The following is a 26,368-nucleotide window of genomic DNA, read 5'->3' as shown; positions in this document are numbered from 1 at the left end:
TGCTGAGATAATAGATTAACAGCCATTGATTGACTTGAAAACTTAAAGCTCCTTTATCGTGGGATATGCCAAATGTATTGACAGAAAACAAAATTCAAAGTAATAGCTTCCCCTGGCATTCCACTGTTGCCATTCTTTGTGCTGCGTGAGCCTGTTTTCACCTGATCTGGCTCAAGAACTGAAACATTTTGAAATAGTAGATGTTTTACCAGTTTTTTTTTTAAATAAGCCAGGGCACTGCCCATCCCTTCACCCAGACAGCTGGAAGGGACAGGCCTTGGGGATTTGATGGCTCCAAGCTCGGGTATACATTGGCCTTGGGGGTCCCCAGAAGTGGGGTGAAGTTTTGGTTTGTGATGCAAACAATGAAGCTTTAAATCCTCATGTACAGTTTCTTAACCACAGATGTCATTGCTAATTTGATGCTTTGGCTAAAAATGTATTTAGACCTCGTTATTTAAGTACAGCAGGAATGAAATCACCCTGCTTGGGGAATAAGCACTGGAGCAACACTTGCTAATTGCAGAATCATTATCAGCTCTGTAGAGATGCAACTGGGTGGTCTCTCTAAAGCAACATTTTTCAAACTTCCCCAATTGCAAGCCTTCATTTGGCTTGATTTTGGGATTTGCAAAGCTAGTAATAATTATTTGAATTTCTTGAATCTGTGGTCCTGCACATAATTTCTGGGCAGCTGCGAGGGAGAGGGAAAGCTGGGGGGAAGCAGCCCTCTTTCTCTGACTCTCCTTCTCCACCAGTGCCTCTCAGTTTGCTCTACAAATGTTTAGATCGTGGTCCAAGGATGTGCCAGACCGCAGCCCCAGGTTCAGAGGGGGCTGGTTTAGCATCTCCACAGGCACTGGGCAATGGGAAGGGCTGGGTGTGAGCCAGCACTGAAGTGGCTCATCCCAGCAGATGCTGGGCTGCAAGGTGAGTGCCCAGCAGCCTTTTCCTTCCAAGTTCTGCTCAACCATGTTGCAGTTTGAGGGATGGGTCTTGAAAACAAACTCAAACCTCAAACAAAGGGCCCGACTTTCATAATCACACATGCAAGAATGCATCTGCAGTTGCTTAATTACTACATGCAATTACCCTCCAAATTAGAGGGCAATTACCCCAATTCAGTGTACAATCTCTGTCGTTTTATATTATAAAATTACATGTACAAATAGCTATATAGGGACATAACGAAGTGTTTGCAAATAACTTCAGTTGCATACACAGTTTCATGGATGGAACCCGGTGGTTTTGACAGATAGGCAAACAGTCTGTCTGGTAAATCACTCAGTGTTTGTGCAGACTATTTTGACACATCCCATCTTTTTGTATACACTTTCATCTTAGGTTTTTTAAAAGGGGAAAGGCAGAGATAAGGAGCCGAGATTTGCAGCAGCCTTCAGCCTTGGGGAAGATACTCCCTATGTATCTAATTATGAGTTAGGAGTCCAGCAACTGCTAACACCTAGACCCAGAGTTGCTACACTGGATCTTGGCTATAATTTAGCTGTTGTTGGATAATGACACAGCCACAGTGATCTGTTGGCAGCTCCAAATTAGGAGAGCAGAGTTTAGTCTCAGATCAGCAGCAAGGTCCCATGCCTCAGCAAGCTGAAGTCCTTCAGTTCAAGAGGGCCCTTTTTAATGAGTTCCCTCTGTGCCTTGCTACTCCCAAGTAGAGGAGAGAGGTCTCACACATCGCACGGTGTGTTGGCTGCTCTTCCTATCACTGAGTGTCTCTGATGGGTGCTGGGAATCTTGCTTGGAAAAATCCTAGTGATGCTTCAGTCATCTGGAGCAGAAAATTTGCCCTATGTCATCAGCATAATGATAGTTTCTCAGGACTGAGGTAACAAAGTTGACTTCCTACCCAAAAATGGGTGGTGGTGGGTAGCCTGCCTCTGCCTTTGTGGTGTTTTGGGTGTTATTCCAGCTTGGTGGTGTTTGTGTAAGGTGTTTGTTTGGGGAAAGTGTTGGAATCCATTCTGCATCATCCCCAAAGTGCTAGGTGGATGCAGTAGGATGCCAGAAACCTATCTGCTCCTGCAAAGCCTGATTCTTCCTTAGGCTTCAATTTCACACAGGACTTCAGATTTTATTTGTTCTATGACTATTCATGGATCGTGGCATTAAAAGGTTTTTGCCCAGCTGTTAACATGAAGCTCTTTTCTTTGTAGAGAGCATGGGCTGACAGCAGGCTGTGCAGCTGGGGGTGCCATGCTCCTAGTTTGCTTGCTCAGCATTTTCTTAAAAGCTGCAGTTCTGCCTGCTGTAGCTTCTTCAGACATGGCTCAACCATCATCTCCCCTGCAGAATGCAAGGGCCAGCAGGTCCCACCAGTCTTCCAACAGTTCTTTAGTTAATAGTTTATATCTTGTTACACCCAGCTCCAGTTGACTTTCTGCCAAAAGCTAAGCATGAGTGTCCTTACCAGGCAATGCCACCAAATGAAGAAGGTCAGGAACTTCTGTCCTGCATGCCAGTGCTGGCATGAGGGAGAGTAAGAGCATAGTGGGGAGTGAAGAGCATGACCAGGGGGTGATACAGCTGTGGTTTATGAGGGTTTTAGTTCAGGAAAATCTTTTTATTGCTAAAATTAATCCTGTCCCTTCTTTAAGGTGCTCAGGTTTGGTTCTACACCTCCCCTGAGCCAGGTCCTGCTGATGTGGTTTAAGGGAAGTCCACTCAAGTTGAACCCAGCCCTTGTTGCCTGAATGCATCAGCTGTGTCTGGTGGAAGGAGACGAGTGCTTCCTGCATCTTTTTTTAGGGCAACACCCTTCAATTTTTCTTGCAACTTGCCGTGGTTAATCTGTGCCTCTCCCACCTGTGTTGCTCTGCAGAAGTGTTCAGCTCTGTTTCTTCTAGACCTTCTAGCCTTGGGGGAATGTGTACTTCCACAGCCACTGTTCAAGTGGGAAAGAAGAGGCAGGAAAAACTACCTGGCTTCTTGGAGATGCAGGAACAGAGCTCAGATTTCCTTCTCTCAGTCACCACCACCCCACCATTCTCCCTCAAAGGGACAAACCCCAGTTTCAGTTCCCTCTCCCCTCTATTCCATTGAGGTTTTTAACACAGTGAGTGTAGATTGGTTACAAACTTTGGTCTCTGCATGATCCATTACAGAGCAAGGTGTGAGTGTTTCTTGATGAGCTAAAGCAGCAGGTAAATTAACACCCTGTTCTGGAGCTGTGCCCCTTCCTGCTGAGACTGTCTTGGGAACAAACTAAATGGTTTCTTGCAGTCCTGAGCACCCAGCAGGATGAGGACCCTTACCAAACAGCTTTTTAAAAAGATGTGAAAGAAGGTAGGAAACACACAGGTTTTTAGTGTCTCCTTAATGCAATCAGACATAGGAGCTGTTTTAAGGAAAATGCACATGTTCAGTCATCAAAAACTTTATACAGGATTTTATTCGATTCATCTAAACTTTGACAGTGAAGAAAAAAATTGTGAAAGGCCTTTTTCCTGGCACAGTTGCTGTTTGCAGAGTTTGGTTTGTGTGTTTGCAAGCAGATCTTAGTCTTCAGCTGAAACTTGTTCCAGAAAAGACAACTGTCTTGGGGGAGGGGAGCCTGGGCTCAGCAATGGATTCAGCAGCCTGGGTTTGCTGGTCCCAGAGCTGATACAGCTCCTGCTTCACATCTTTTTAACATTCCCTCTTCAAAGCATAGTGGAACCATCAAATCTCCCTGCAGCTTTGTGCATTGCATTGGCCTTCATTTCAGGTGGAGAAAACAGAGGCTACACAATATTGCTTGAGGTTATAGACAGAAGTGGCTAAGCCAGGATTAGATTTTGGGGCTGCTTCCCAAGCAAATGGTTCATTAAACCTTCCTGCTTTTTGGGAGATGGAGTTGGGGAGGGAGAGAAGATTTCCATCTGGAGCATGAGCAGGATTCCTTTTGGTATGATGGAAATGTTATTACAAAATGTAATTCAAGGACTGGGTCAGAAGATGATCATGACTATCGGGTATCAGCCATGTGAAGTATCACAATGAAGCTACGATATTTATTAATTCCTTTATTTAAAAAAAATAAAGTATCACCCTCCTTGCATACAAGACAATGCTCCTTCACTTGCCTGATGTTTAAGTGGCATTTAGCAGAAATACTTAATCTGCCCTAACAAAGAGTGGTGTAAGTATCAAGAGGACAAATATCAAGGCTCTAACAAGGAGTGTCAATATTGACACTGTTCTGTGTTGAGGGATATTGGTAGGTTGTTTTTATTATAGCAGGCAACTTGTCAGAGGAAAACTCAAATGGAGCTTTGCAAGTGCCAATAAAACCTGCAGGTGCTATTGAAACTGAGCCTTTGTTTGCATGTGCTTTGAATATAATTCCCAGTTTCAGAAGTCAGCTTTATGACTTTCTCATACCTCTCCTCCCTTTGTAGCCTCTCCCTCGATGCAGATTAAACCCCTTTCCCAAAAAAGCCATTGTGGGATTAAACACCTCTGCAACGTGCAGAGAGATCCTTCTATTTTGATTTTGCTCCATACCATGAAAATTGTCCATTGCTGAGTACAGGTGTCAGTATCAAGAGAAGGTTGGACACATCACCCTGAGCTTGGACAGAAACCATGGTTTCTCCTGCTACTTTCTTTCCACTCTGTGCCAGGTCCCCTGCACTCCTTGCTTGATACCTGTAGGCAGCTGATTCCCTGCAGCAGCTCAGGCTACGTTCAATAGCTTGAGTGCAATCTCTAGCTCAAGCACTATCTCTAAAGGGCTATCCATGCACTGCAAAACTGGAGGTGAATCCTGCTTCCAGGTAACAACTTGGAGACATGGCAGCTTGAGGAATTGCAGGCTGTGGAAAGGCAGGTCAGGCTTCTCCCAGCATCCTGGTCACTTGGGACAGTTTGCTTAATCTTGGCGTGTTGGATCTGCAGGTGGGAGTAATACTCCCTTCTCTGGCTGAGTGTTGTGAGGATACTTAAATTAGTAGTGGATGGATGTTCAGGTATGGAAATGCTAAAGCTACAGAAGGTATCTGGTGCCTGAGCTCAGGCTGGCTATTTATCTGCTGGCTGTAAGCCACTCACTTCTCAGTCAGTGTCTTAGGAAGAGTGAATTGCATCACCTTGTAGAGAACTTGGCTGGTTTGCCACGTTGAGTGGCAGTCACAGGCTTGAGTTGCACTTAGACTGTCCAAACATGCTCCTGCTGCCTTGGTCTCAGTATTAAAGGTGTCACAGCCTTTGGAGAAGATAGTCACAAAAGCACTGCAAATTTTTTCCTGCCAGAAACTTGGTTCTGTGCTTTGCAAAGGTCTGGCTATTCTGGGAGCACAACACTTTTCATTTCACCATCCTATGGGACCCATTTGTGTTTTCTACCCAGTTGTCAACACGTTTTATTGGGATACCTACATTTTCCATGATTGCAATCTGTCAAAATAATGGCCAGGTCTGACCTTGCTGTAGGTTGGGTAATCCCAGAGAGAGATGGCTGCAGGGCATCTCAGGATTTATGAATCCACAAGCTTCGTGGTACCTTTTCTGGTTGTCTGCTTACATGTCATGTCTTTGTTTCATTCTTCTTTTCAAAGTAATCCTCAAAATGCCAGATAGCAGAACATTTACAAATGAAGGGAGGATTTCTGAGGCCTAGGACAAAATGGGTCACTCAGATATGAGGTTTACCTGACTCTGATGTGTCTGTAATCCCATCTCAGTTCTGTGCTGTGGTGGCCACAGAGGAATTGTTTCACTTGGGGCAGTAGGAACTCCTCAGCTCTTTGGTACCAGTCTCTAATGGGGTATATATGGCTCTCTATAGGCTATATATGCCTATAGGCTATATATGGAGACTTCTTGGTTTGTGTTGACCAGAGTTTGGGTTGGCCAGAGTTGTTTAGGGAAAAGAGTTGCTTTTTGCTGAAAGTCTTGCTTGGGTGGCAAGGCAGTGTGGACTGTGTCCACCAGAGCTAAAAGCATGGTATTTGTTGTATGGAGACATAACCAAGTGAGCTTGAGCCTGGGATCTAAGTATGGAACAGGGAGTTCTCTGGCCCTGCTTTGTAGGATGAATAATATCTCCTCTTAGTTACATCCTATTGATATGAGAAATCATTTATTTTTCAGTAGTGTTTCCCAAACTAGTGGTTGAAAAGGAGGGTAACTCTGGTGTGTGACAGTCTAAGAACCAGCAAGTAGCACTCTGGGAGATTCTTTTTCTAAACAGGATTTTTGTGGGTAGAAAATACTGGATTTGGATTGCCTTATACATCCTCCTGGTTTGGGTTCTGTGGTTGAAGCACTGGCTGGGGAGGGGGAAGGAAAGGATGGTGTGTGATTTTACCTGGGGTCTTGGCTTAACCATGAACTTCTGTTGTAAAACTTGGCAAACCTGACCTCTCTTTCCCACCACACACCAGCAAAGGAGAAGAACTCTCCACACTAAGCTGAAGCTCCCCTTGATGAGCTGCTTTAGCTCCACATGCATCACCTTTGTTAAGCCACGTGGAGATGCCTCTCCCAGGATCTGTGTCTGATTTGCTTTAACATACCCGGGGTTTGGATTTTCCTTCAGGACCAGGCCACGGGGAGGCCGAGACAAGGGAATGCATTTACTACAATGCCAACTGGGAGTTGGAGAAGACCAACCAGAGCGGCGTGGAGCGCTGCGAGGGGGAGAAGGACAAGAGGCTCCACTGCTACGCCTCCTGGAGAAACAACTCAGGCTCCATTGAGCTGGTGAAGAAAGGCTGCTGGTTGGATGACTTCAACTGTTATGACAGGTAATAGTCTGCTTTTTCTGAGTGCAGGTTTCATTGCTCCTCTAAGAGCAAAGGCTTCTGATTTTCATGTGGAGGACAAGCAAGGAAGTCCAAGTCAACTGGCACATTCGGCCAGATAATTTCTGATGGTAATGCAGCTCTCAGAATTGTCATTTATCTGCCTTGACTTTCTAAACAGAAGCTGCAAAAGGCACTTCTAGGTTTTTTTGTTTTGTGGTTTGCTTTTGTTTTGTTTTTTTCCTTAACAAAGCTTTGATAATTCTGGCATGCATCAAAAAATGTGTCCTGTATCATCAAATGAAGAGCAATATGTTCTTCCAAGAGCATTTGGCAATACAAAGGAAAACTTGGAATCATTTGAAGCTCTCTAGGAACGCATAGATATCTGAGCGGGGTTAGAGATTTAGATACTCTGGTATTTATGATGTTGCAAAAAGTTTCAGCATCTTTTGGCTGAGTTAAGAGATGGGCCAGGAGAAAGAATGGGGCAGCAAAGGCACTACACGTGTTTGTGTGTCACTGCCTGTAACCAGCTGAAAAGGAATGAGGTTTTGTAATATGAAATAAAAATCATTAAATAGCTGAGAAAATAAACTAGTTTTTTCTCATTTTCCTTGATTCAATTTATAGAGCGGAGAAGAATTACAAACAGCTCTCTGAAGTTTCACAGTTTGAAAGGACAATGCTCAGTTACTCTGGGCCTTTCCTCAGTGTTTCTATTAAAAAAAAAAAAACAATGACAAGCCAACCAAGCCAAACTCATCCCTTTCAGTAAGGATTAGCAGAACATATAATTCAGGGATTTCCCTTGATGTAACACCAATGTAGGCTGATCTCACCTTTGTTCATTTCCCAGCTGTTCATCTTTGTAGCTTCTCATTCAAAGAAATTTAGGACATCAGGCCCTAAACTGTGGAACTAGATGTGTCCCATGACTGGAGAGTTTTCTCCCTTTGGCACTGTGCACTGTCCCTGCTTTTGTGCCCGTTGCCATAGCTTACCCTGACTGTGAGCTGTTCCTCATCTTCTTTCTATTATTAGCACCAGGGTTACTTTCCTACCACACCTATTCCCTTGCCAGTTGTGTAGCCAAGCTCTCTATATAGTTAAATTTTTATTCTTTCCCAATAAATCAATCCTCCTGGGCCCATTAGTCATCTTAATGCCAATCCTTCTGAGAACAGAAGGTCACTCTAGTTGCCTCCTTCCAAGCACAAGTGTTTACTGTAAACAGATTTCTCCTTTCAGTGCCTGCTCTCATATACAGTGACACTTGTATTGTCACTGAGTGTCTCTGTGCAGGGATGTAGTGGTTCTTAAACTTTGTCATAATGCGTTGCTCTGTTACAACAGTAAAAACTTTCCAGGGCTCCTTACAAGCCTTTTTGCAGCCCTGGGGTTGAGCATCCATTATCCTGCAGCTTGATGCTTCAAAGCTGCAGTTCTAGGGCAAAGCTAAAAGATCTTCTGAGAATTAACAAACAGTGCAAGTGTTGAAAGCAACATTTGAAATAAAGGTTAGCTTTAATTAAATAAAAGCTGTTTAAATTGAGTCTTTTTTTTTTCCTCTTCCTTTGAGTGTCCTTGTAGTCTTTCATGCAGGTAGTGTTGCATCCCAAGATGGCAAAAAAGACTATAAAAAGATGATTTTTTGATTGATGGTGCTATGCTGATGCCCTTTTCTGTCTTCAGCATTTTTGGATGCTAAGCTCCTTCATGCAGCTCCAGGAGATGTGGATAATGGTTTTAAGTTGAAAGAGGGTAGATTTAGATTAGGAATTAGGAAGAAATTCTTTCCCTGGATGGTGGTGAGACACTGGGACAGGTTACCCAAGGATGTTGTAGCTGCCCCATCCCTGGAAGTGTTCAAGGTCAGGTTGTACGGGCCATGGAGCAACCTGGTTTAGTAGGACGTGTCCCTGCCCATGCAGAGAGGTTGGAACTGGATGGTCTTTAAGGTCTCTTCCAACCCAAGCCATTCTAGAATTCTATGCACCTGTATCTGCAGAAGCATCCCCTGCATGCAGGGCATGGTCCTGTTCTTCTAGGCTGCAGTTCTTCTCCCAGCACAGAGACCCTGTTTGTCTGTGCCAACCACTGCCTCCTTGTTTCTGGAAAGTGAAAAATTCATTAGTGCAAGGACAAGGGTATTAAAGGTGATGGTTCTTTACTCTGTCCTTTATCTTAAGGAAGCAAGAATACCATATATATACATTTAAGGTTATAGAAAAAAAGGTAGTGTCTAAAAACCTACTTGTGTGCTCTTTGTTTATTTACACAGCCCCACCAGAGAGGATATGTTCATGCTCCCTTGAAGAGCACATGAACTGCTACGAAACGTGCCCTCACTGCCATAGAAAAATGTGTCATTCTCTCCCACCATCCCATTTGTAATATTTACTAAGTATAACATGTCATACGTACCTGGATGGCTGCCCTGGGTGCACATCAACTTGAAGACAGGGATAATGAATTGCAGATGTGGAGTAGGCTGTTTTCACTCATTAGCCTGGTTTCTTAACCAACAGATTTAGCAAAGGATGTGTTTCCTATTGAAGGCTCCAATACTGATGCTTGTAAATCCAAATGGCTTGTTATCTGATTTCACAAAAAAGCATCTGGAAACATTGCTTAACTTGTTGAAACATCTTTGTTCATTTGAATAAGTCAAATAGCTGCATTTTTTCTTAGAAGTTTTAAGAACTAAAATACTTAACAAACCAAGTTCTTCCAGCTGAGACTTTGCAGGAGATGTTTCAGCTAGAGCCTTTTTTTTCCCCAAAAAAGGAAAAAAGCACCAAAACCTACCCTGTGCTACAATTGCAGAGTGCCCTTTCCGTTCTTCTTGTGGCAGTGTCAGTGATACCACAGAAACGGAGGCTTGGCAGGGGTTCATAAATGAGTAATAATGTCAAACACATATGATTGTTTTGCTACTTCCTCTGAGTGGTTGAAGGAAGGAAGTTATGCATATAATTTAGCTGGGCTTCAGGAAATAGTTTGATACAGTTCTCTGCGGAGAGCAACTCTGCAACCCTGATAGCTAAAAGCAGAGGGCTTAGCAAAAAGTGACAGGGAAGGGAAGCAGGCGTTTAAGAGAGAGAAAGAAATGACTGGTAGAGATCTGCAAAAATTGCTACACTACTCTTCGGGCATTGATCTGTGGGAGAAGGAGGATGTGTGGAAGTAGAGTTGGTCTGATCCATGGAAGTCCCCTAACGCCTCGCACAGCATGGGAGGGAAACCTCAGTGCTGAGAAAGCTGTAGTGCTACCTGGATTAGAGGCAAATACAGAAAAAGAGAGATGCAACCTGATTTTCTTGAAGGCTTTTGTGCAGGAATAGGATTTTTTTAAAGGAGAAGGCAGTTGGAAATTAAACATTAAAAAAAAAAAAGCCTAAATTCCAAACCTGCAGCCTCCCTCCTACCTGCAGCAGGACTCTCGTTGCTGCTGCTGTCTGGTGCCCTTCCAGGATGTGAAGTATTCTTGGGGCCATGAAAGCAGCCTCGTCATATGTGTTTTATGGCACAATCTTTACTTGCATGATCAAATACTCCTTTCCCCTGACAGCATGCATACAGGCTGCAGGAAAGGCACTGCTCAGGGAACCAAGTATCTCGCCATCATTTCTCTGCTTCTCATTCTGTTAGCAGTGGCAGCTGTTATTTATTACTCACCATCTAATGCCTTCAGTACATATGGAAGCATTTGTTTCCTTTACGGTCTTTTCAAGGATCTTTGCTATCCACTGGGGTATTTGAGTGCCAAGTTGTTTTCTGTAAGTGGAGACTGCAGATCTGTGCAGTGCTGCAGCAGGAGAGGGCACACAGAGAAGACAATTTGGGGCAGGTCAGCTCCCGAAGACAAGAAGCAGGAGTTGGCTGACATTGTTTTATCTCTTCCCTTCCTTGCTTTGTCTGCCCCTCCCCAATGCAGGCAGGAGTGCGTAGCCACAGAAGAAAACCCTCAAGTGTTTTTCTGCTGCTGTGAGGGCAACTATTGCAATGAGAAATTTACCCATTTGCCTGAAGTCACCGGCCCAGAAGGTGAGTGACTGGGTGGGTGCAAAGGGAGTTGAGGGCTCTTTCTCAAGACCCAGTTTGTGATGACTTTGATTGTTGGATGCTGAGCAGAAAAATAGAAAAATACCATGGGACACAAAATACCATTTTGGTTACAAAGTCCAGAAATCCTTCTGCTGGGATTCGTCAAGAATAGTTTTTTAATGTTGTTTCACTCTGTGGGTAAAGTGTGTACCAACATCTCGTGTTCCATCAGTAAGGATTAAATTTTCTTTATGGTGGACATTCACAGTGGGCTGTTACAAAACAAAATCCCACACAAGGGGATGAGGGCAGTGGGATTTATACACTGTGGATCGATTCCAACTCTTAAAAGTTATTTGACACCTTCTTCATTAATTTTCAGAGGTCACAGGTCTTCAGATATCTTGATCATCAAGGATCTTTTCATTTGATTCATCTTTCCTTGGTCTAGGGATTGGAAGGAAATGGTTACGTGTGTCAGCTTGCAGAGTTTATAGATATACTTCAAGGAAGAAAAGTAATAGCAGGTCCTTCTTCTGAGGCTAATAGAAAAATGATGATTCTTTTAGCTGCAATCTTGCTAAAGGATCATTCATTAAAAAGTATTAAAGCGGGTGAATCTTTTCCTTAGGATGGTTTATTTTGCTATCAACTACCTGCATTTACTGTGATTTTTCAGTAGACTATCAGTTTTTCCTGGACTTCCCTGTTAGATGTTTAATTGTTTACATGAGTTTTATTATCTCCTGTTATTAATGTACCCGTGGCAACCTAGTAGCAAATATTCTTTCTCTCACCATTTTTTTGTTTAATTTGGCAAGTCTTGCTATTTTTTCCTTCCCTGTCTCCAACATAGCAACATGGCTCCATTTAGTATTCCCATTGTTTGTGTCTCAACTGCACTGATGTAATTTGGAACAAGAACTACTGTGGGAATAGTGCATTTGATTGTGGCTCCAGCAGCATGTTACTAAAAACTGACATCTTGTCAATCACTGTAAAAGGCAAAGCAATGCTGCAAGGGATTTCGTGCTCACTTAATACATTCACAAGGGTTAAGATGATGAATTTTTCTGGTTTTACATATCCCAGCAAGAAATGCCCATCTTAAATAAAGGTCAGCTTGCAAAGTGTGGTTTGGACTATTGTAGCTCCATTTGTAATAGCCATATGGAAAAGAGTAAACCGTGGAGCCTTATAAATGCCACTGGATGTGATGAGATGTGCCACTAAACACTGTCAACTTTGGAGTAGAAGGCAGGACAGGGTTTGGCTGTGTAGCTGACAGTGATGTTGCATGCCTGAAGGGCTCTTTCCCTCGTTTACCCTGCTCTTTTCCCACAGTCATATACGAGCCACCACCACCAACGCCCTCCCTGCTCAACATCTTGGTGTACTCACTGCTTCCCATCATTGTCCTCTCCGTTGCCATCCTCTTGGCCTTCTGGATGTACCGACACCGCAAGCCTCCCTACGGGCATGTCGACATTAATGAGGTGAGGGAGAAGCTGTGGACTTCCCCAAGTCACTCCCCCGTGTTTGGACCTTACAAAAAGCTCAGCAGCTGCTCAGTATATGTGCACATCCACTTTTGCTTCACTCTTTTCAGCTGGCCTACCTTTTCTTCTTTATCTTTTTGAAGCTGGTTGATACAGTTGGCCTGTGGTAGCATCCCCTGCAAGGCTAATGGGTTTAGGTAGGGTTATTACCATGCCTGAGATTCCTAAAGGATGGAGTTACACTAACGTGATTGGTAGCTACCTTTCCCCCTTGCCAGATTTCACTCAGCTTCATGGAGGAAGAGAGATCAAAGAGATAATAAAGTTCTTACCTGTTGAATAAGTGGGAGATGCTTTACCTGTTCAATCTCAGTTTTTATGAGCCATCCAAGAATTCATGCAGGAGGTCATGCTCATGTCTCAAAGCCACCAGAAACTGGTCCTTGCTGGCTCTGCTGTACCCTGAGCCTTCTGGTTTCTTCTGAAGGGCTGAGCAGCTACCTTCCCCCCCTTCCTCTGCCTGTTACAGCCCATACTGTGAACCTTTCCCATCTGAAAGAAGATAGGACAGAGCTCTAACCCCTTGCATCCTGCAGGCTTGCGTTGTTCTCCTGGACAAATGCAGAATTCAAACAGAGATACTATCTTCATGGTGCCGACAGACCTGCTAGGATTATGTGAAACATGCCTAATGAAGTGCAAAGCAGCGGGAGCTTTTAGGTGTTAGTTGGCTGTTGGGTCACAAAGATCAAAAAGTTCCTACTTTTGGCAGGAGGTAGCCTTGGGGTCAGCAGCGTTTTACAGCCCAAAATAGCTCTTGCTTTGAAAACATAGGAGAATTCAGGTTTTGCCAGAGGATGGCAAGCAGTAGTTTGACACACAAAGTGATATTCGGTAGATTGTTAAAAATATATTCTGTACAGATATTCTGCAAAGCAAGATGGGGACTTCTGAGCTGCTCTTGCTGCAACAGCACATCTAAATGATTCATTTTAAATAAAATATCACTTTTTTACTCCTCTTTCCCCCATGCAGCCTTCCCATCCCTCCCTTTCCTTTGTTTTATCATCCAGCTTCATCTTGTGATAGTGTTTTTCTCTCATACAGGACCCTGGCCCACCACCCCCTTCTCCTCTGGTTGGCCTAAAGCCTCTTCAGCTCTTGGAAATCAAGGCAAGAGGACGCTTTGGCTGCGTGTGGAAGGCTCAGCTGATGAATGACTACGTAGCAGTGAAAATCTTCCCTATTCAGGTGAGAAGAGCCTTGCATTAGGTTCTCACTTGTGTTTCCTCACTGGCCCTGGTATGCCCTCAGTGTCTATGGGGGTGTTTTTAAGACCATAACAAAGGTGCATTTGGGCTCTACAGCTGGGAGAAAAGGTTCAAGGACCCTCCCTTCCTACCCTTTTCTCTGTGTTATCTCATTACCATGCTTCCTGCAGCAGTAGTTGTTGCAAGAATGGCAAACACGAGTGTATTTTGAAATCTACAGAGTATTTTAATTGCTGGAAACATCCATGTTGTTAAAGTCCAGTGAGGCAGTGTGCTGCTGTGATGCCCAAAGTGCACTCAAAGGACCAAAGCCCCAGCTTTGTGTGTCCTGCCCGGGTAAACTGTCAGTTCAGACCCAAACTTAGCAAATATTTTGAATCTTACACAGGCACAGCCCCGGTGCTGTGGAAGCTCCTTGCACTGCAGTGTTTCTGTCAGCTCACATCTTCTGCTCCAGGAAACCTTTGAACTCTCCTGACCTGACTCTCTAGCAGTTGCAGGTGGAAAGAGTAAAGCAATCAAAATCAAATGAAATTTGAAATGAAATCAAATGAAAGAAGAACTGAAACATCTTTGTGCTCCTTTGTTATCTCCTTCTTAGTTAATTTTTTGCCCTGTATTTGTTGTCATAGTGTTGGTAAAGGAGATTTGCACATCTTCTGTCCAGGCCAGCTGAGACCTACTAGTAAATATTCAGTAGAGCCTAGATTAGATTTTTGGAATTGTAACAATTACAGCTACAGATCTGGGTGCTGTATGCACAGGCTTCCTTCTTGAAAGCATTCTCAGCAAATCTTGTTTCTCAGTGCGGTTGGGTTTGGATTCCTACCCCCTCTCCATACATGTGTTTAAGGATAACTAAGGATAATTTTGGAGGAGGGAGACTGAGAACAGCAACTTCCAGTTTTTCTCCAGCATCTACCCTTCAGGAAAACAGCCTCATTTTGAAGGGATACATCCCACCAAATGCCAGAGGATGATGTGAAGAGGAATGTGAGAAGCTTTGACTGAGCTGAAGGAGTTGTTTACTTTAAAGGGAAACGTGATCTTTGATGGTGCATTTCTCCCTGTTACAGGATAAGCAGTCTTGGCAGAGTGAGAGGGAGATTTTCAATACTCCTGGCATGAAGCATGAAAACCTCTTGCAATTTATTGCAGCAGAGAAAAGAGGAACAAACCTGGAGACAGAGCTCTGGTTGATCACAGCTTTCCATGACAAGGTAATGTATCATGGCATGTACATTTGGGAAGACAGAAAGGCCATGGTTAAGAAGTAGCAGATTTGGTCTCTTAATATTTTCCTTGAAGCCCCCCTGTAATCTATCCAGGCTGTTCCTGGTGAGCCACGGCTCAGTGATAGTGAAGACCTGCTCTTGTTCCCCTCATTCAAAGGCCCTTCCTTTCAAGCCTTCAAGGCTTTCATACTCAAACATAGGATTAATAAAGTAGGATTTGGGGAGAGAGAAAGGCACAAAAGGTCACAGCTCACGTATGTGGTGGTCACCATCTCTTAAACTGTGTAGATGAGCAGGTGGAAGGTGGGGGGTTGCAGGCTGTCGTAGTCCCAACTCACCCCTTGCAGATATCTCTGTGTTTGCTTTTGAAGCTTGGGGCTTATCTTCCATTTCATGGATTGCTTTAGTTATCAAACATAACTAACACTTAAAATAAAACAAACATGCTTAAATCCGGGGTTGAGCCAGCAGTGTCATCCCTCTGTTTAATCCAAGGTCTACTGAGTCAATCATTGCCACCACCAGCTGATATGATGCATCATCTCCTTGCATGAAAGGCTTGGCTTTTCCCTTTCTTAGCTTAGATGAATTGTTCTATTTTGAGATGATTTTGTTCCCTTCCTTACCTCTCTCCCCTTCACTGGCAGATTAGGCTCCTTATAAGCATCCAGATACTTTCTGTACTGTCAAAAGCTTGAGGACTCCAGAACACTTCAGAGTTTTATTTCTTCTTCTTTTTTATTTTTGCTAGGTTTTTTTCCCTGTGTTAAATCAAAGTTCAAATTTCTTAAGCAGTCATTAAGACCATTTTCTAAATTGATGAGTTGACACATCTGTCTGCAATTAAGAACATGTGATGTCCTGTTTTGCAGGGTTCTCTGACAGATTATCTGAAGGGCAATATTATCAGCTGGAATGAACTCTGCCATGTTGCAGAAACAATGGCTCGTGGCTTATCCTACTTACATGAAGATGTTCCCTGGTGCAAAGGTGAAGGACACAAACCTGCGATAGCACACAGGTAGGGCCTCTTTCATTGACACTATTTAAGTGCTGCATACAGATGTTCACAACCTCTTTGAAATGATGCTGGTGAATTAAGGAGGAGATTGTGCTCTTAGGAAATAAATGCATTTTAACCTAACAAACCTTATACCAAAATAAAAATTATTTTCAACCACATATGGGATGGTGAAAAGTAAGAAATAAGCATCTTGTCTATGAAACAGTATGGTTGGTACTGGTTTATGGCAACTGTCTGAAGGGTAGATGCTTCCCTGTTCCATTAACTCCTCTCCTGACATATAGTGGGATGGGAAATCTGTTTGCTGCAAAACTGCTCTCTAAAAGGACTGTGCTTAAGTCACATTAGAATTTATCTATTGCTATGGCTGTACCAAAATTTGAACCCTAATTATTTTAGACTGAAACTCTGTATCTTCCCACAGAGCTTTTGCTCATTAGATAAGGAAAGGAGAAATTGTAGAAGCACAGAAAATGGTTGCTGTTTATTTTTTCACTATAGTTTTGTGGTGCCCAATTTGCTCCAGGGTGCTTGTGAGAGACACCAGAGCAGGCACCAAGGTCCCTCTGAGACCTCTTGGCACACACTTCAACCCACCTGGGACAGCAATAATCACCAAACCACTGGGTAAAACCATCCTCATTGTTTTAGCCCTTCTCTGCAGTCCTGCATTGCTTGCCCTGGACTATAGCACCACTACTGAGCTGCTTCCTAGTCACATGGTGTGTGTGTCGGGGGGAGTTTTCCAGAAGGGATTTACATGGGCTCCATGCCATAATCCACAGCCTTACACCCCCACCACCCACCACATTTCATCTAGGAGCAACTTAAACCCCATGTCCAGCTGCAGCAATTTGTACCCGATCTAGCAGGGGCTGTCTTCATGTGTACACCAAGATAATCCCTGTTTTTTCAAGAGTATCCCTGCCTCCAAAACAGCCCCCCTTCCCCAAACCTGAAGGTTTCTGAAGGCTGTTGAAAGGGCCTGCAGCTGCCTTTGTGCTGCTCCTGGAGCTGACCCCTGTGTCCCTGACATTTGTCCCTGTGGAATAAAGGCAGTGGTTTATACATGAAAATTCCTGAGGGTGGGGAAGAGAGAAAGGCTATAGAAAGGCTTTAAAGCAACACATCCTCATTGACAACACATGCTCATTAGTGTCCCTATCCATTTAGCAAATGATAAAAGCTGGAGAATGCACCATTTGTGTGAATGTAGCACATACCTAGGGAAGAGGGATTTCAGGACACAGGGGATTTCCCTTGAATTACCCCCACTCTTTTTAGTTCTATTTTTATCTTAAAGGAAAACACCAAATATATTTTAAATCTGAGAAGGGGGGTGGGTATTTTTTTAATGGCTTCACACAATGCTTTGGGAGATGCTGGAGTTGCCAGGTGGGACTCCAAGTCACTGATGGCAGGGGTTCAGCTAACTCCTTGCCAGCCCCCAGCACTACAAGGAGAGGATTAAGGTTATGGGATTGCTGCTTGGTGTGAAAGTGCCCCCACGTGGAAGCTGAAAATAAAATCTTCAGTGTCTGAATTGAGTTAATGCACCCATCGTTCACAGTCTGCTCACTCTCTTATTCCCTAGTTTGAAGTATTACAGAGAAAAGGATTTTTGTCTTCTTTTCAGTTTTATTAGTTACCATTTTAGGATGGTCTAAGGTATACGATGTTAGTGGGAATTCTACTTGGTCTGGCTTGGATCAGGTCTTTTTCCCTGTCCTGCTTATGCTTGCATTGCAGCTCACACTTGTCAGTGGAAGGAGGGAAAGCATGGAAAAATGAAGGAATGTATGGAAATAGGGTTAAAAAAGAAGCACAAAGGGGAACACCTTCATCAAGTATCAAGATATAATAGCTAACTGTTACATGCCCAAAGGGCAGTGTAGGTGGGTAACACCCACTTAGTAATCCTGGCTTGTGTCTTGCTTTACTTTGGAAATGGATTATTCAGGCAAACTGTCTAATAATTTTTGTCTTTGTTGAGCCATTTTGTGCAAAAATCTTGTGCACATTTTGCACCATCCTGGAGGGCATAATCCCCTAACTTTGACCAAGCAAAGGAATTCATCTATGTCATTAGATGATGGCTGTTTTCTAAGCCTGTGGGGCAACTGCAGTAGTGTGGAAGCAGTCAGTCTCTAAGAGGAGATATATTGGATAAATGGTGTTTTTTCTGTGTAACAGAGGGGTAAAAATATTTTGCAGGCTCTGCAAAACTGTACTGTGTCCCTAGAAACACTTGAGGTGATGGAGGCTGGCTTCTGCTAGGGATCCCTGGCTATATGATGCTCTCCAACTTCACACTAACTTTCCCTGTCTGAGTCTTCAAGTCAGAAATGCCCATCACACTGTTTTTAGCTTAGAAAGGAAAAATTTCTTGCTGATATTTTTTTCTTTTTAAAGCTCAGAATCAGGGGCTGGGTGGTACGGGAGGATTTTTGCTGCGGTGGTTCAAGCTCTGGCATCTGAGGTCACAGCGAGCAGCCCTTCTCTATGGTCTAGCAGTTTCTCTCTTCTCAAAGAATTTTGACAGGTCTCTCTAGTGCAGAACAATTGTATCTGCCCTCATTAATTATTTTGTGCAGGCCTGCAATGTCCTGCAATCAGCAGGGTCACCGAGTGAATTGATGATAGGGAAATTATAATGCTGAGCATACAGGACAATTGCCATCTGCTGTCTAAGGTCTGTAATTTAATTAGATTGCCAAACATTCCTTTTCAGATGAAAACATGGGAAGCCCAGGGAACAGGGCTGGACTTGGTTAGGCATTTTGGTGTGATCCTCCTCCACCACCACCACCCCTTTCCAGCCCCTGCAGTTTTACCTGAGCCGCCCTGCAACAATTCCACTGCAGCCCAGGACTGACACAAATGTCCCCTTAAAGCCACCTTCAAGCACAGAACCACCATCTCTACTGCAGACTCTTACACCTGCCTGTCAGCTGCCTGGTGTGATCCTAACAGTTTGTCTGACTGTGGGCTCCCCTCTTTCCCTGTTTGCTTTTCAGCCTTCTGAATTCTCCAGGGAAGATCGATCCAGCAATTAAAACATAAGTATAATAGATGACTATGGCAAAAGTCTACTGAAGCGTATAGTGAGGGTGAAGAGAGTCCCACCAGCACCTGCTAATTTGCAGGAAGATCTAATTTTGTAGATAGAAGTGAATGTGCTTACTAGTAAAAAGAGTAAATGCATCCCTTTAACCTGTCTTGCATTTGTCTTTGGGAGTGAGAAATAGAAGTGCCCAGAGGTGAGGGTCCACAGCTGGTGCTCAGTGCAAGAAATGGTGCCTTATACTGCCTGCTTTAATTAAAACACCCCCTTCACATCACTCTTTGCTTATATTTTGAGGTAAATTCACTGCAGACTTCAGCTGACTTTGTGCCAGGCAGCACAGGGCTTGGTTGTGTTTTAGGGATGAAGGCAGCTGAATAATATAGCACTGGTCATGCTGGGAAGATGGAGAAGAAGGAAAGGAGCTGATTTACTGAGGGTTGCCAGGCCTCTAAACTTCAAACATGGTGTGTTGCAATGTGATTTAGGCACCTGCCATAGTAAACCTGTCCCTAACTTGGTTCTTGGCTTGTCTGCAGGGACTTCAAGAGTAAAAATGTCTTGCTGAAGAACGACTTGACGGCAGTGCTGGCTGATTTTGGACTGGCTGTACGGTTTGAGCCTGGAAAACCTCCAGGGGACACTCACGGACAGGTAATCGTTATCTTGAACAATAACAGTTTAAAAAGTGGGGCTTTGTTGTAGCTCCTCAGGAGTGTGTGTGGGGGGCGTAATTTGTATAGATGAATTTCATTCTCTTTGAGATGTATGTTTTCTATAAAAGCTCATGCTCAGGCATAGATTCCAGGAGATGCTTTGATCTGGGTTAGCAGAGAAAACACTCAGACCCTCTCAACCACTTTGCTGGTGGAGTCCCCTGTCCTCAGGCCAGGCAGCTTCTTCCTTCAAACAGGGGACTTGCTGACTCTTTATTGTCTTAGTATTAAATATTAATATTCCTAAAATTATTCATTTAGTTTTAAGAATTTAGTCAGGCTGGCTGTTTGGGTGACCTTTAGCAATGGCAGATCTTGCAAACTGGCTGTGTGCTGCGTGAACAATTTTACTACATTTTTATGGGTTCTTAATTTTCTGCCCTTGTGTTGAGGTGAGTGGCCCCTTGTTCTGTTCTCGTGCCAGGGTTCAGCAAGGCCAGCATCCCATGCAATCTCCCTTTTTACCTTAATCTCAGGAGTGAACACTTCAGGGTTAGCCACCCCCCAGCTTTCCTCATTTTTTGCCTTCTTTTATGGGGCTTATTGTTCCCCCAGTGTTTTCCACACCTTTTCATGTCCCAGCTTTCCCCTGCTCTCACTGCCTCAGGTAACAGCACAAATAGGTGAAGATTTCCTAAAGGAAAATATTAAAAGCATTTTGATTCCTGTGTTTTTGCCTTCCTCTGCTCTCCACTCCTACATTATAGGCTACAATCCTGCCACATACATTACCATGACCTCATGAGAAGCTCACTATGGCTCTGCCTGAACTGAACACAACAAGATGGACATTATAATGAGGACTGAATCCCCTTGAAGCAAGAGGGGACCTTTCACTGAACAGATCACAGCAAGCCAGAGCAGGGTAGACTTTGCAGGGTTCACACTTTACTATACCTGTGGATGCAGGGGACTTGGTCAAACCACCACCTTTTTTCTTCCGTTTCAGGGTGTAGCAGTTTTACTCTTCTCCATTTTTTAAAAATATATTTAAGATTTTTTTTTAGTGAAAGGGGATCAGTGACTATGATAACCAAGCCTGGTTTTACTTCAGGGTGTTTTATGTGTCTCCAGAGACTGTATTTTCTCATGCAGCATGTGCTGCTGGAGCAAGATGTGGTAGGAGGCAGCAAAGGCAGATTTCATCTGTACTGACCACACTGTGCTGAATTGAAATGAGACCTCTAGCATACACTGAATGAATATCACACACAGAGCCATGCACTTTGGCTTTTTCCTTTGGATAGTTTATTTAGACTCCAGTGATCTTAATGAGAACCGGTGTCAGAAAAAAAAAACTCCTTTTTGCTTGTTTTTCAAGCGAGGTGCAACTTCAGCAGAAGTAGCCTTAAGGCTAATGAAACCAGCTGTCATTCATCTCTGACCAGGTGATGTACCCAAATGGAATGTGACTTGAGTTGTTTTTTATCTCCACACAGGTGGGAACAAGGAGGTATATGGCTCCTGAAGTGTTAGAGGGAGCAATCAACTTCCAACGAGACGCCTTCTTGAGGATAGACATGTATGCAATGGGACTGGTGTTGTGGGAGCTAGTCTCCAGATGTAGAGCAGTTGATGGTAAGAATAAAGATCCTCTCTCCCCTGGAGAGGGCTCTGTTTCAGTGTGGTTCAGTGATCCAGCCTGGCTCAGTTTAAAAAAAAATAGTAATCAATGACGTATTTTTACCGAGCAGCTAACCTGTTGCTCACTTGCTTGTTTTTAACATAAGGTGTCATGTTCTGTAGATAATAACCTTTGTAGTGTTCAGGTCTCCCAAGTGTTCTAACTTTATTGCAAATTACCTGAGAACTAAGAGGGAGAAGCAGAAGAGGATTTCTCCATGAGTGGTGGGTGTCCTTTAGCCCTGAGCCTGCTCTGCTCTCTCTTCATTCTGCATTCCTGCCAGGGACCAGGGCAAATTTTGAGCTCCAGAGGAGATCTGCACTCAGCTCTGGCTTGGCTGTCAAACCCCACTTTTGCAGAGCAGTGTGGTAGCTTGAATTGGAATCCCAGAAGTGAAGCACCTTGGTCTGGAAAAATCTGCCTGGGTCAGCAAGCCCATATCCTCACTATCATAAGTTTTTAGGTATTAAACTTTGACTTTTGTTGATTAAGCCATCTCTCAGCTGTGGGCTGTTTCTTGTTTGATCTGCAACTTTGGAGACACTCAGTTTCTCCCAAATGATACAAAAGAATGACCTTTTAAGGCGTTTCCTTTATCAGTTGTTTTTACTCTAAAATGATGCTGAAAAATGGGGTCCCTTTTCTGTTGAGATAGCACATATGCCCTTTGACACCCTTGCCATTTTCAGGACCTTGATCTGGGTCAGGGAAGCAATTATTTTATAGCAGTAGTTCAAGGCTCCTTGCTCCACCATCTTTCTTCTTGTATAGATATGGGTGCTCTGAAGTCAGTATCAAGTTCATAAATTAACAGTGCCTCACCTGGGTTGTTTTTAGTATTACAGTAGGACTGAGAAGTTTGATTAAAATCAGGACATCTGAATAGAGACATATGTGGTAAGAGAAGGTCTCTCCCTCAGAAATCTACTATCTAACTAGATACATTGATGGAGGAGCAGGGAGGCAGGACCACAGTAAGTTGAAACAGTGGTAACCAGATCACTCACGTAGGGAACAACCCTTTTCTGTTGAGGCCCCTCAAATATCTACTTGGATTTTTGCCTGTCACATTTATGATCTCCTTCCAACTCCTCTTGGGCAGCAGCTGGCCAAGATACTCCATGTGACGTACACAGCATGGCTAAATCAGAGGGAAGGCTTCTTTGGGGATGATGGGGAGTTACACTGAACCTCATCTGCACTTCTAGCTCAGAAGTGATGTTGTATAAATATCAGATTTGGCTTGGAGATCATCAGTGTAGCTTTTCATGGCCTTGACCCTTCTTGGAGGTAGAGCAGGGGAAGATTGTGAATGTTATAGTGCCATCCATTGGAATGAATGTTTCAGTTTGGTTTAGTAACAGACATTGTGTCAACAAGAATAATGATAAGCTGTTCTAGTGATTCAAGTTTTTTAGAGTATCTGAACATTACACTGTTGGTGTGACAGCTCTTGATCAGCTAAAGTGGTCAGTTCTTTTATTTTAGTCTGTAAAGGCCCTATTGGAATATCTCCACTCTTGAAAAAGGTCACTCTGCTACTGAGAAGCCGTAAGTGATGGCATGGAGCACCCTGGGAAAGTCCATCAGTTAAGCTGGGCTGCTGTTCATGAGAGCCAAATCATGTTTGCTACTGTCTGATGTTTGTACTGATGCTCATAAATGTTCTCATCCCCTTGGCCCAGGGCAGTTCACAGCCACAACTGATATAACTGAAGTGTTCAGAAATCATTTTGCTCTTAGGAGTTGGTATTTGGGACAAATGCATCTGGCTCCAGCCTGTCAGGGCTGACTCAAATCTCTATGAATGAGCCAGATCACAAAGGAAGAAATTAAAAGCTTGACCTTGCTAGTGTCTAAAATGAAATTATGCTCATGCTGAAACCTCTCCCTAGGTTATTGTGTGTTGAATTGCTGTGCTGAAATGTGAGGAGGATGGGCTGATTTGCTCTTTCTAGTAAAATAAATCATGGACTACCTGGCAAGCCTCCTTAAGGAGAATGATGGGATGAGGGAGGCCCAGTTGGGGGTTCAGATTTGTAACTTGATGAGGTGGAAAATGTGTTGGCCAGACAAGCAGTAGGGACAACAAAGTCTATTGTGCAGGAGGAATGTAAATCACATTTGTCTGCAATGACATGTGAACTTCAGGCTTTGCTGTGCTGGGTTGAGATTGCTCTGGAGCCACAGCTCGCTCATGCGTGGGGAGGACGTGGCTCTGTGGAGGACATTTCTCTACTAACCTGGTTCATCCTGTGCATTTTAGGTCCAGTGGATGAGTACATGCTGCCTTTTGAAGAAGAAATAGGTCAGCACCCATCCCTTGAGGACCTGCAAGAAGTGGTGGTTCACAAGAAGATGCGCCCTGTGTTCAAGGATCACTGGCTGAAACACCCTGTATGTCCCTCCTGATTAATGGTGGAAAATGTTTTCCTGTGTGATGGGAACAAGGGATATGGTTATACATCACTTTTTAGCTTCAGAGGGAAGCTAACCAGTCCACCCTGATGTACAAACCTGCTTCCCAGTGCTAGAGAGTTGGTGTCAGGGAATAAGGAGTTGCTCAACACCTTCATGCACCCCTTTCCATTTATCACTGATTATTTAAAGGGCAAACCACCAGCTTAAAGTCAGCCACCTCTAATGTGGTGAAAGAATGGGAAACGAAGTCCATTTCATTCAGAAAAATTAAAATATCCATACCAATGTAGATGCATTCCTCACAAGTTAAGCATGCAAAACTTGGAATGATTTTTTGATGAAAAATTAATTAGTCATGAAAGCAAGCAGACAATGAAGCAAAATGCAATGTGTGTTTCCCAGAGATACATCATTTTGAGCCTGCGTGATTTTTTTTCAGACTGAGAAACAGAGCAGGTGATGAAATCTCAGAGGGCTTTAGAAAGAAGCTAAAAGCCTCGATTCTGACCAAACTGCCACACTTTTGGTTAGATTCAGGTGCACTAATCATTGTCTAGAAGTCAAGGAGGGCTGTGGGTCATAGATAAATATGAGAGTTCTAGTTCAAATGAGGGTTCAAGTAAGAGCTGTGCTCTTCCAGCAACGTTTAACTGGGTTATTTTGAGGATCTCTACAGAAGTGATTGCAAACAAAGCCATAGTTTCATAGTAACTGATACAGTGCTGCCAGCTCATGTGGTTTTATTGTGGGAATCATAACATTTGATGTCTTAGCTTATAAAGCCTTAACTGCTGAATTTCGGGATGTATTTTTCACATTTAAAAAGTCCTTTCAGTGTTCTGAAAAAAAGGTGACCAAGCCCTGCAGCCATAGAAAGCAGACACTTATAAAAAACAGGCCCAAACACATATTCAGAGTAATTTTTAAAGCTAATCTCACCATCATTCACACACGGGGGAGAAAATAGAATACACAGAACAGTTTCTCTTTATAGAGCTGCATTAAGTGAACCTCCCCGGGGCAGACTTTGTTGCTGAAGGTGTTTTCTCCTCCTTGTTGTCCCCAGGGCTTGGCACAGCTCTGCGTGACCATCGAAGAGTGCTGGGACCACGACGCGGAGGCGCGGCTCTCGGCGGGCTGTGTCGAGGAGCGGATCGCACAGATCCGCAAATCCGTCAACGGCACTACCTCGGACTGCCTCGTCTCCATTGTCACATCTGTCACCAACGTGGACTTGCCTCCCAAAGAGTCTAGTATCTAAGTCCTTGGTTCATTTTTTGTCTTTCCAGACTCGGTGGATTTAAAAAAAAAACAAAGCAAAATAAAACGACGGCGACGACATCAAAAAAATGAACGGACAACACAAACAAACAAGGAAAAAAGTTTAAAAAAAAAGAAACAAAAAAAAAACCAACGGAAAAAAACTACACAAAAAAGACAAAACCACAAAAATCCAACACATGAATGCAGCTGCTATTTTATCTTGACTTTTTATTATTATTGTTATTATTATTATTATTATTATTTTTTTGGATTGGATCAATTTTACCAGCACATTGCTCTACTGTATTAAAAAAAAGGACATTTCAGCAAGCATTCAGGTGCCGACTAATGAATGCAGAAAAGGTGCAGGTACCTCAGAACCTCAACAAACTCACTTCAGTTGTTTTTATTTTATTCAGTTTTCTGGGTTTCTCTTTATCTGTCTGTCTGCTGAATGGAGCATCTGTGACATAAAGGAAAACCAACCACCATCTTAGAAAACACAATGCTGCAAACTGTGGAGGAAACTTAAGACTGTTATATAAAGAATACACCTTCCTCAAAAGGATTTTTTTCCCCATTTTGTTTCGGTTTTGGGTTCAGTTTCTTCTTCATTTTTTGGAAGTGAGCTTCAAAAAAAAAAAACAGCAGATGTGTCTTTTACGGATCTAACGGGTGTCATTGTAACATGGAAAAAAAAGAAAAAGTAACTGGGTGGAGAATGTTAATTCTTGATGGTAGAATTGAAGGGGGGAGCGTAGAATAGGGGTGGGGAGAGTGACGTTGGACTTGGCAGCATTTGGGGAAACATCATTTGCTATGGAGCTACTTCTCAGGTAACCATTAGAGGAGGGGAAGGAGGTTTCTGGGCAGAGTATTAACAGCTACAGTGTATGGAGAAAGCGGAGTTAAAGAGCCAGTGGTTGTAAGCAAGATGCTCGTTCTTTCTTCCTCTGGTATCAGGGTTGATAAAAGAGCAAAGCAGAAGTATAATTACCTTTTATTTTTCAATGAGGAATAGCAATGAGAAGGATGCTTTTAGGCAGTGCAATCGGAAGAGATGGCAAAGTGTGTTCTCAGAAGCAATTTGGTAAAATACTGGAAGATAGGAAAATTTTTGCACCTCACTTTTAAGTGCAAGTCAGTTCAGGAAATTTGGCCGTGGGGTTGGTTATCTCTCAAGCCAAGCTACCAGTGAAGATGGTGGAAAGAGGAAAAGTGTGGAAAACTGGCTCAATAATTTATTTTGTTTTCCTTATTAATTTGGAGTTGGGGAGGTGGAAATACCTGTACCAGTGTCAGATGGCCCCTGTAGCATCCAAGAAGCCTATGAACTGCCCAGGCCACAGGATGCAGAGGCAGCTGAGCAGCAGCAGTGGTTATCACAGCATCTCTCCCACTGTTTTCTCTGACACTGCTTTCTCCTTACTCTGTGATGAAACTTTTTTTGTCTTAAAG

The 26,368-nt window shown here is 43.4% G+C and overlaps 1 protein-coding gene across 1 annotated transcript in view; it reads left to right on the top strand.

Annotated features, from left to right (window-relative positions):
* Window positions 1-25,003, top strand: part of ACVR2B (activin A receptor type 2B) — a 94,817-nt gene extending 69,814 nt beyond the window's left edge. The window contains exons 2-11 of the mRNA XM_008500747.2: window positions 6,539-6,746; window positions 10,684-10,793; window positions 12,138-12,289; window positions 13,400-13,543; window positions 14,640-14,783; window positions 15,671-15,819; window positions 19,426-19,540; window positions 21,042-21,180; window positions 23,493-23,623; window positions 24,714-25,003. Coding sequence (XP_008498969.1) covers window positions 6,539-6,746; window positions 10,684-10,793; window positions 12,138-12,289; window positions 13,400-13,543; window positions 14,640-14,783; window positions 15,671-15,819; window positions 19,426-19,540; window positions 21,042-21,180; window positions 23,493-23,623; window positions 24,714-24,908 — 1,487 coding nt within the window. The 3' untranslated portion in view covers window positions 24,909-25,003. The remainder of the gene's footprint in view (window positions 1-6,538; window positions 6,747-10,683; window positions 10,794-12,137; window positions 12,290-13,399; window positions 13,544-14,639; window positions 14,784-15,670; window positions 15,820-19,425; window positions 19,541-21,041; window positions 21,181-23,492; window positions 23,624-24,713) is intronic.
* The last annotated feature ends 1,365 nt before the right edge of the window (window positions 25,004-26,368 follow it).

Source organism: Calypte anna, chromosome 2 (assembly GCF_003957555.1).
Source record: "Calypte anna isolate BGI_N300 chromosome 2, bCalAnn1_v1.p, whole genome shotgun sequence".
NCBI classification, from domain to species: Eukaryota; Metazoa; Chordata; class Aves; order Apodiformes; family Trochilidae; genus Calypte; species Calypte anna.
The sequence above is the reverse complement of the archived record's forward strand: the minus strand, read 5'-3'. Positions and strand labels throughout refer to the sequence as shown.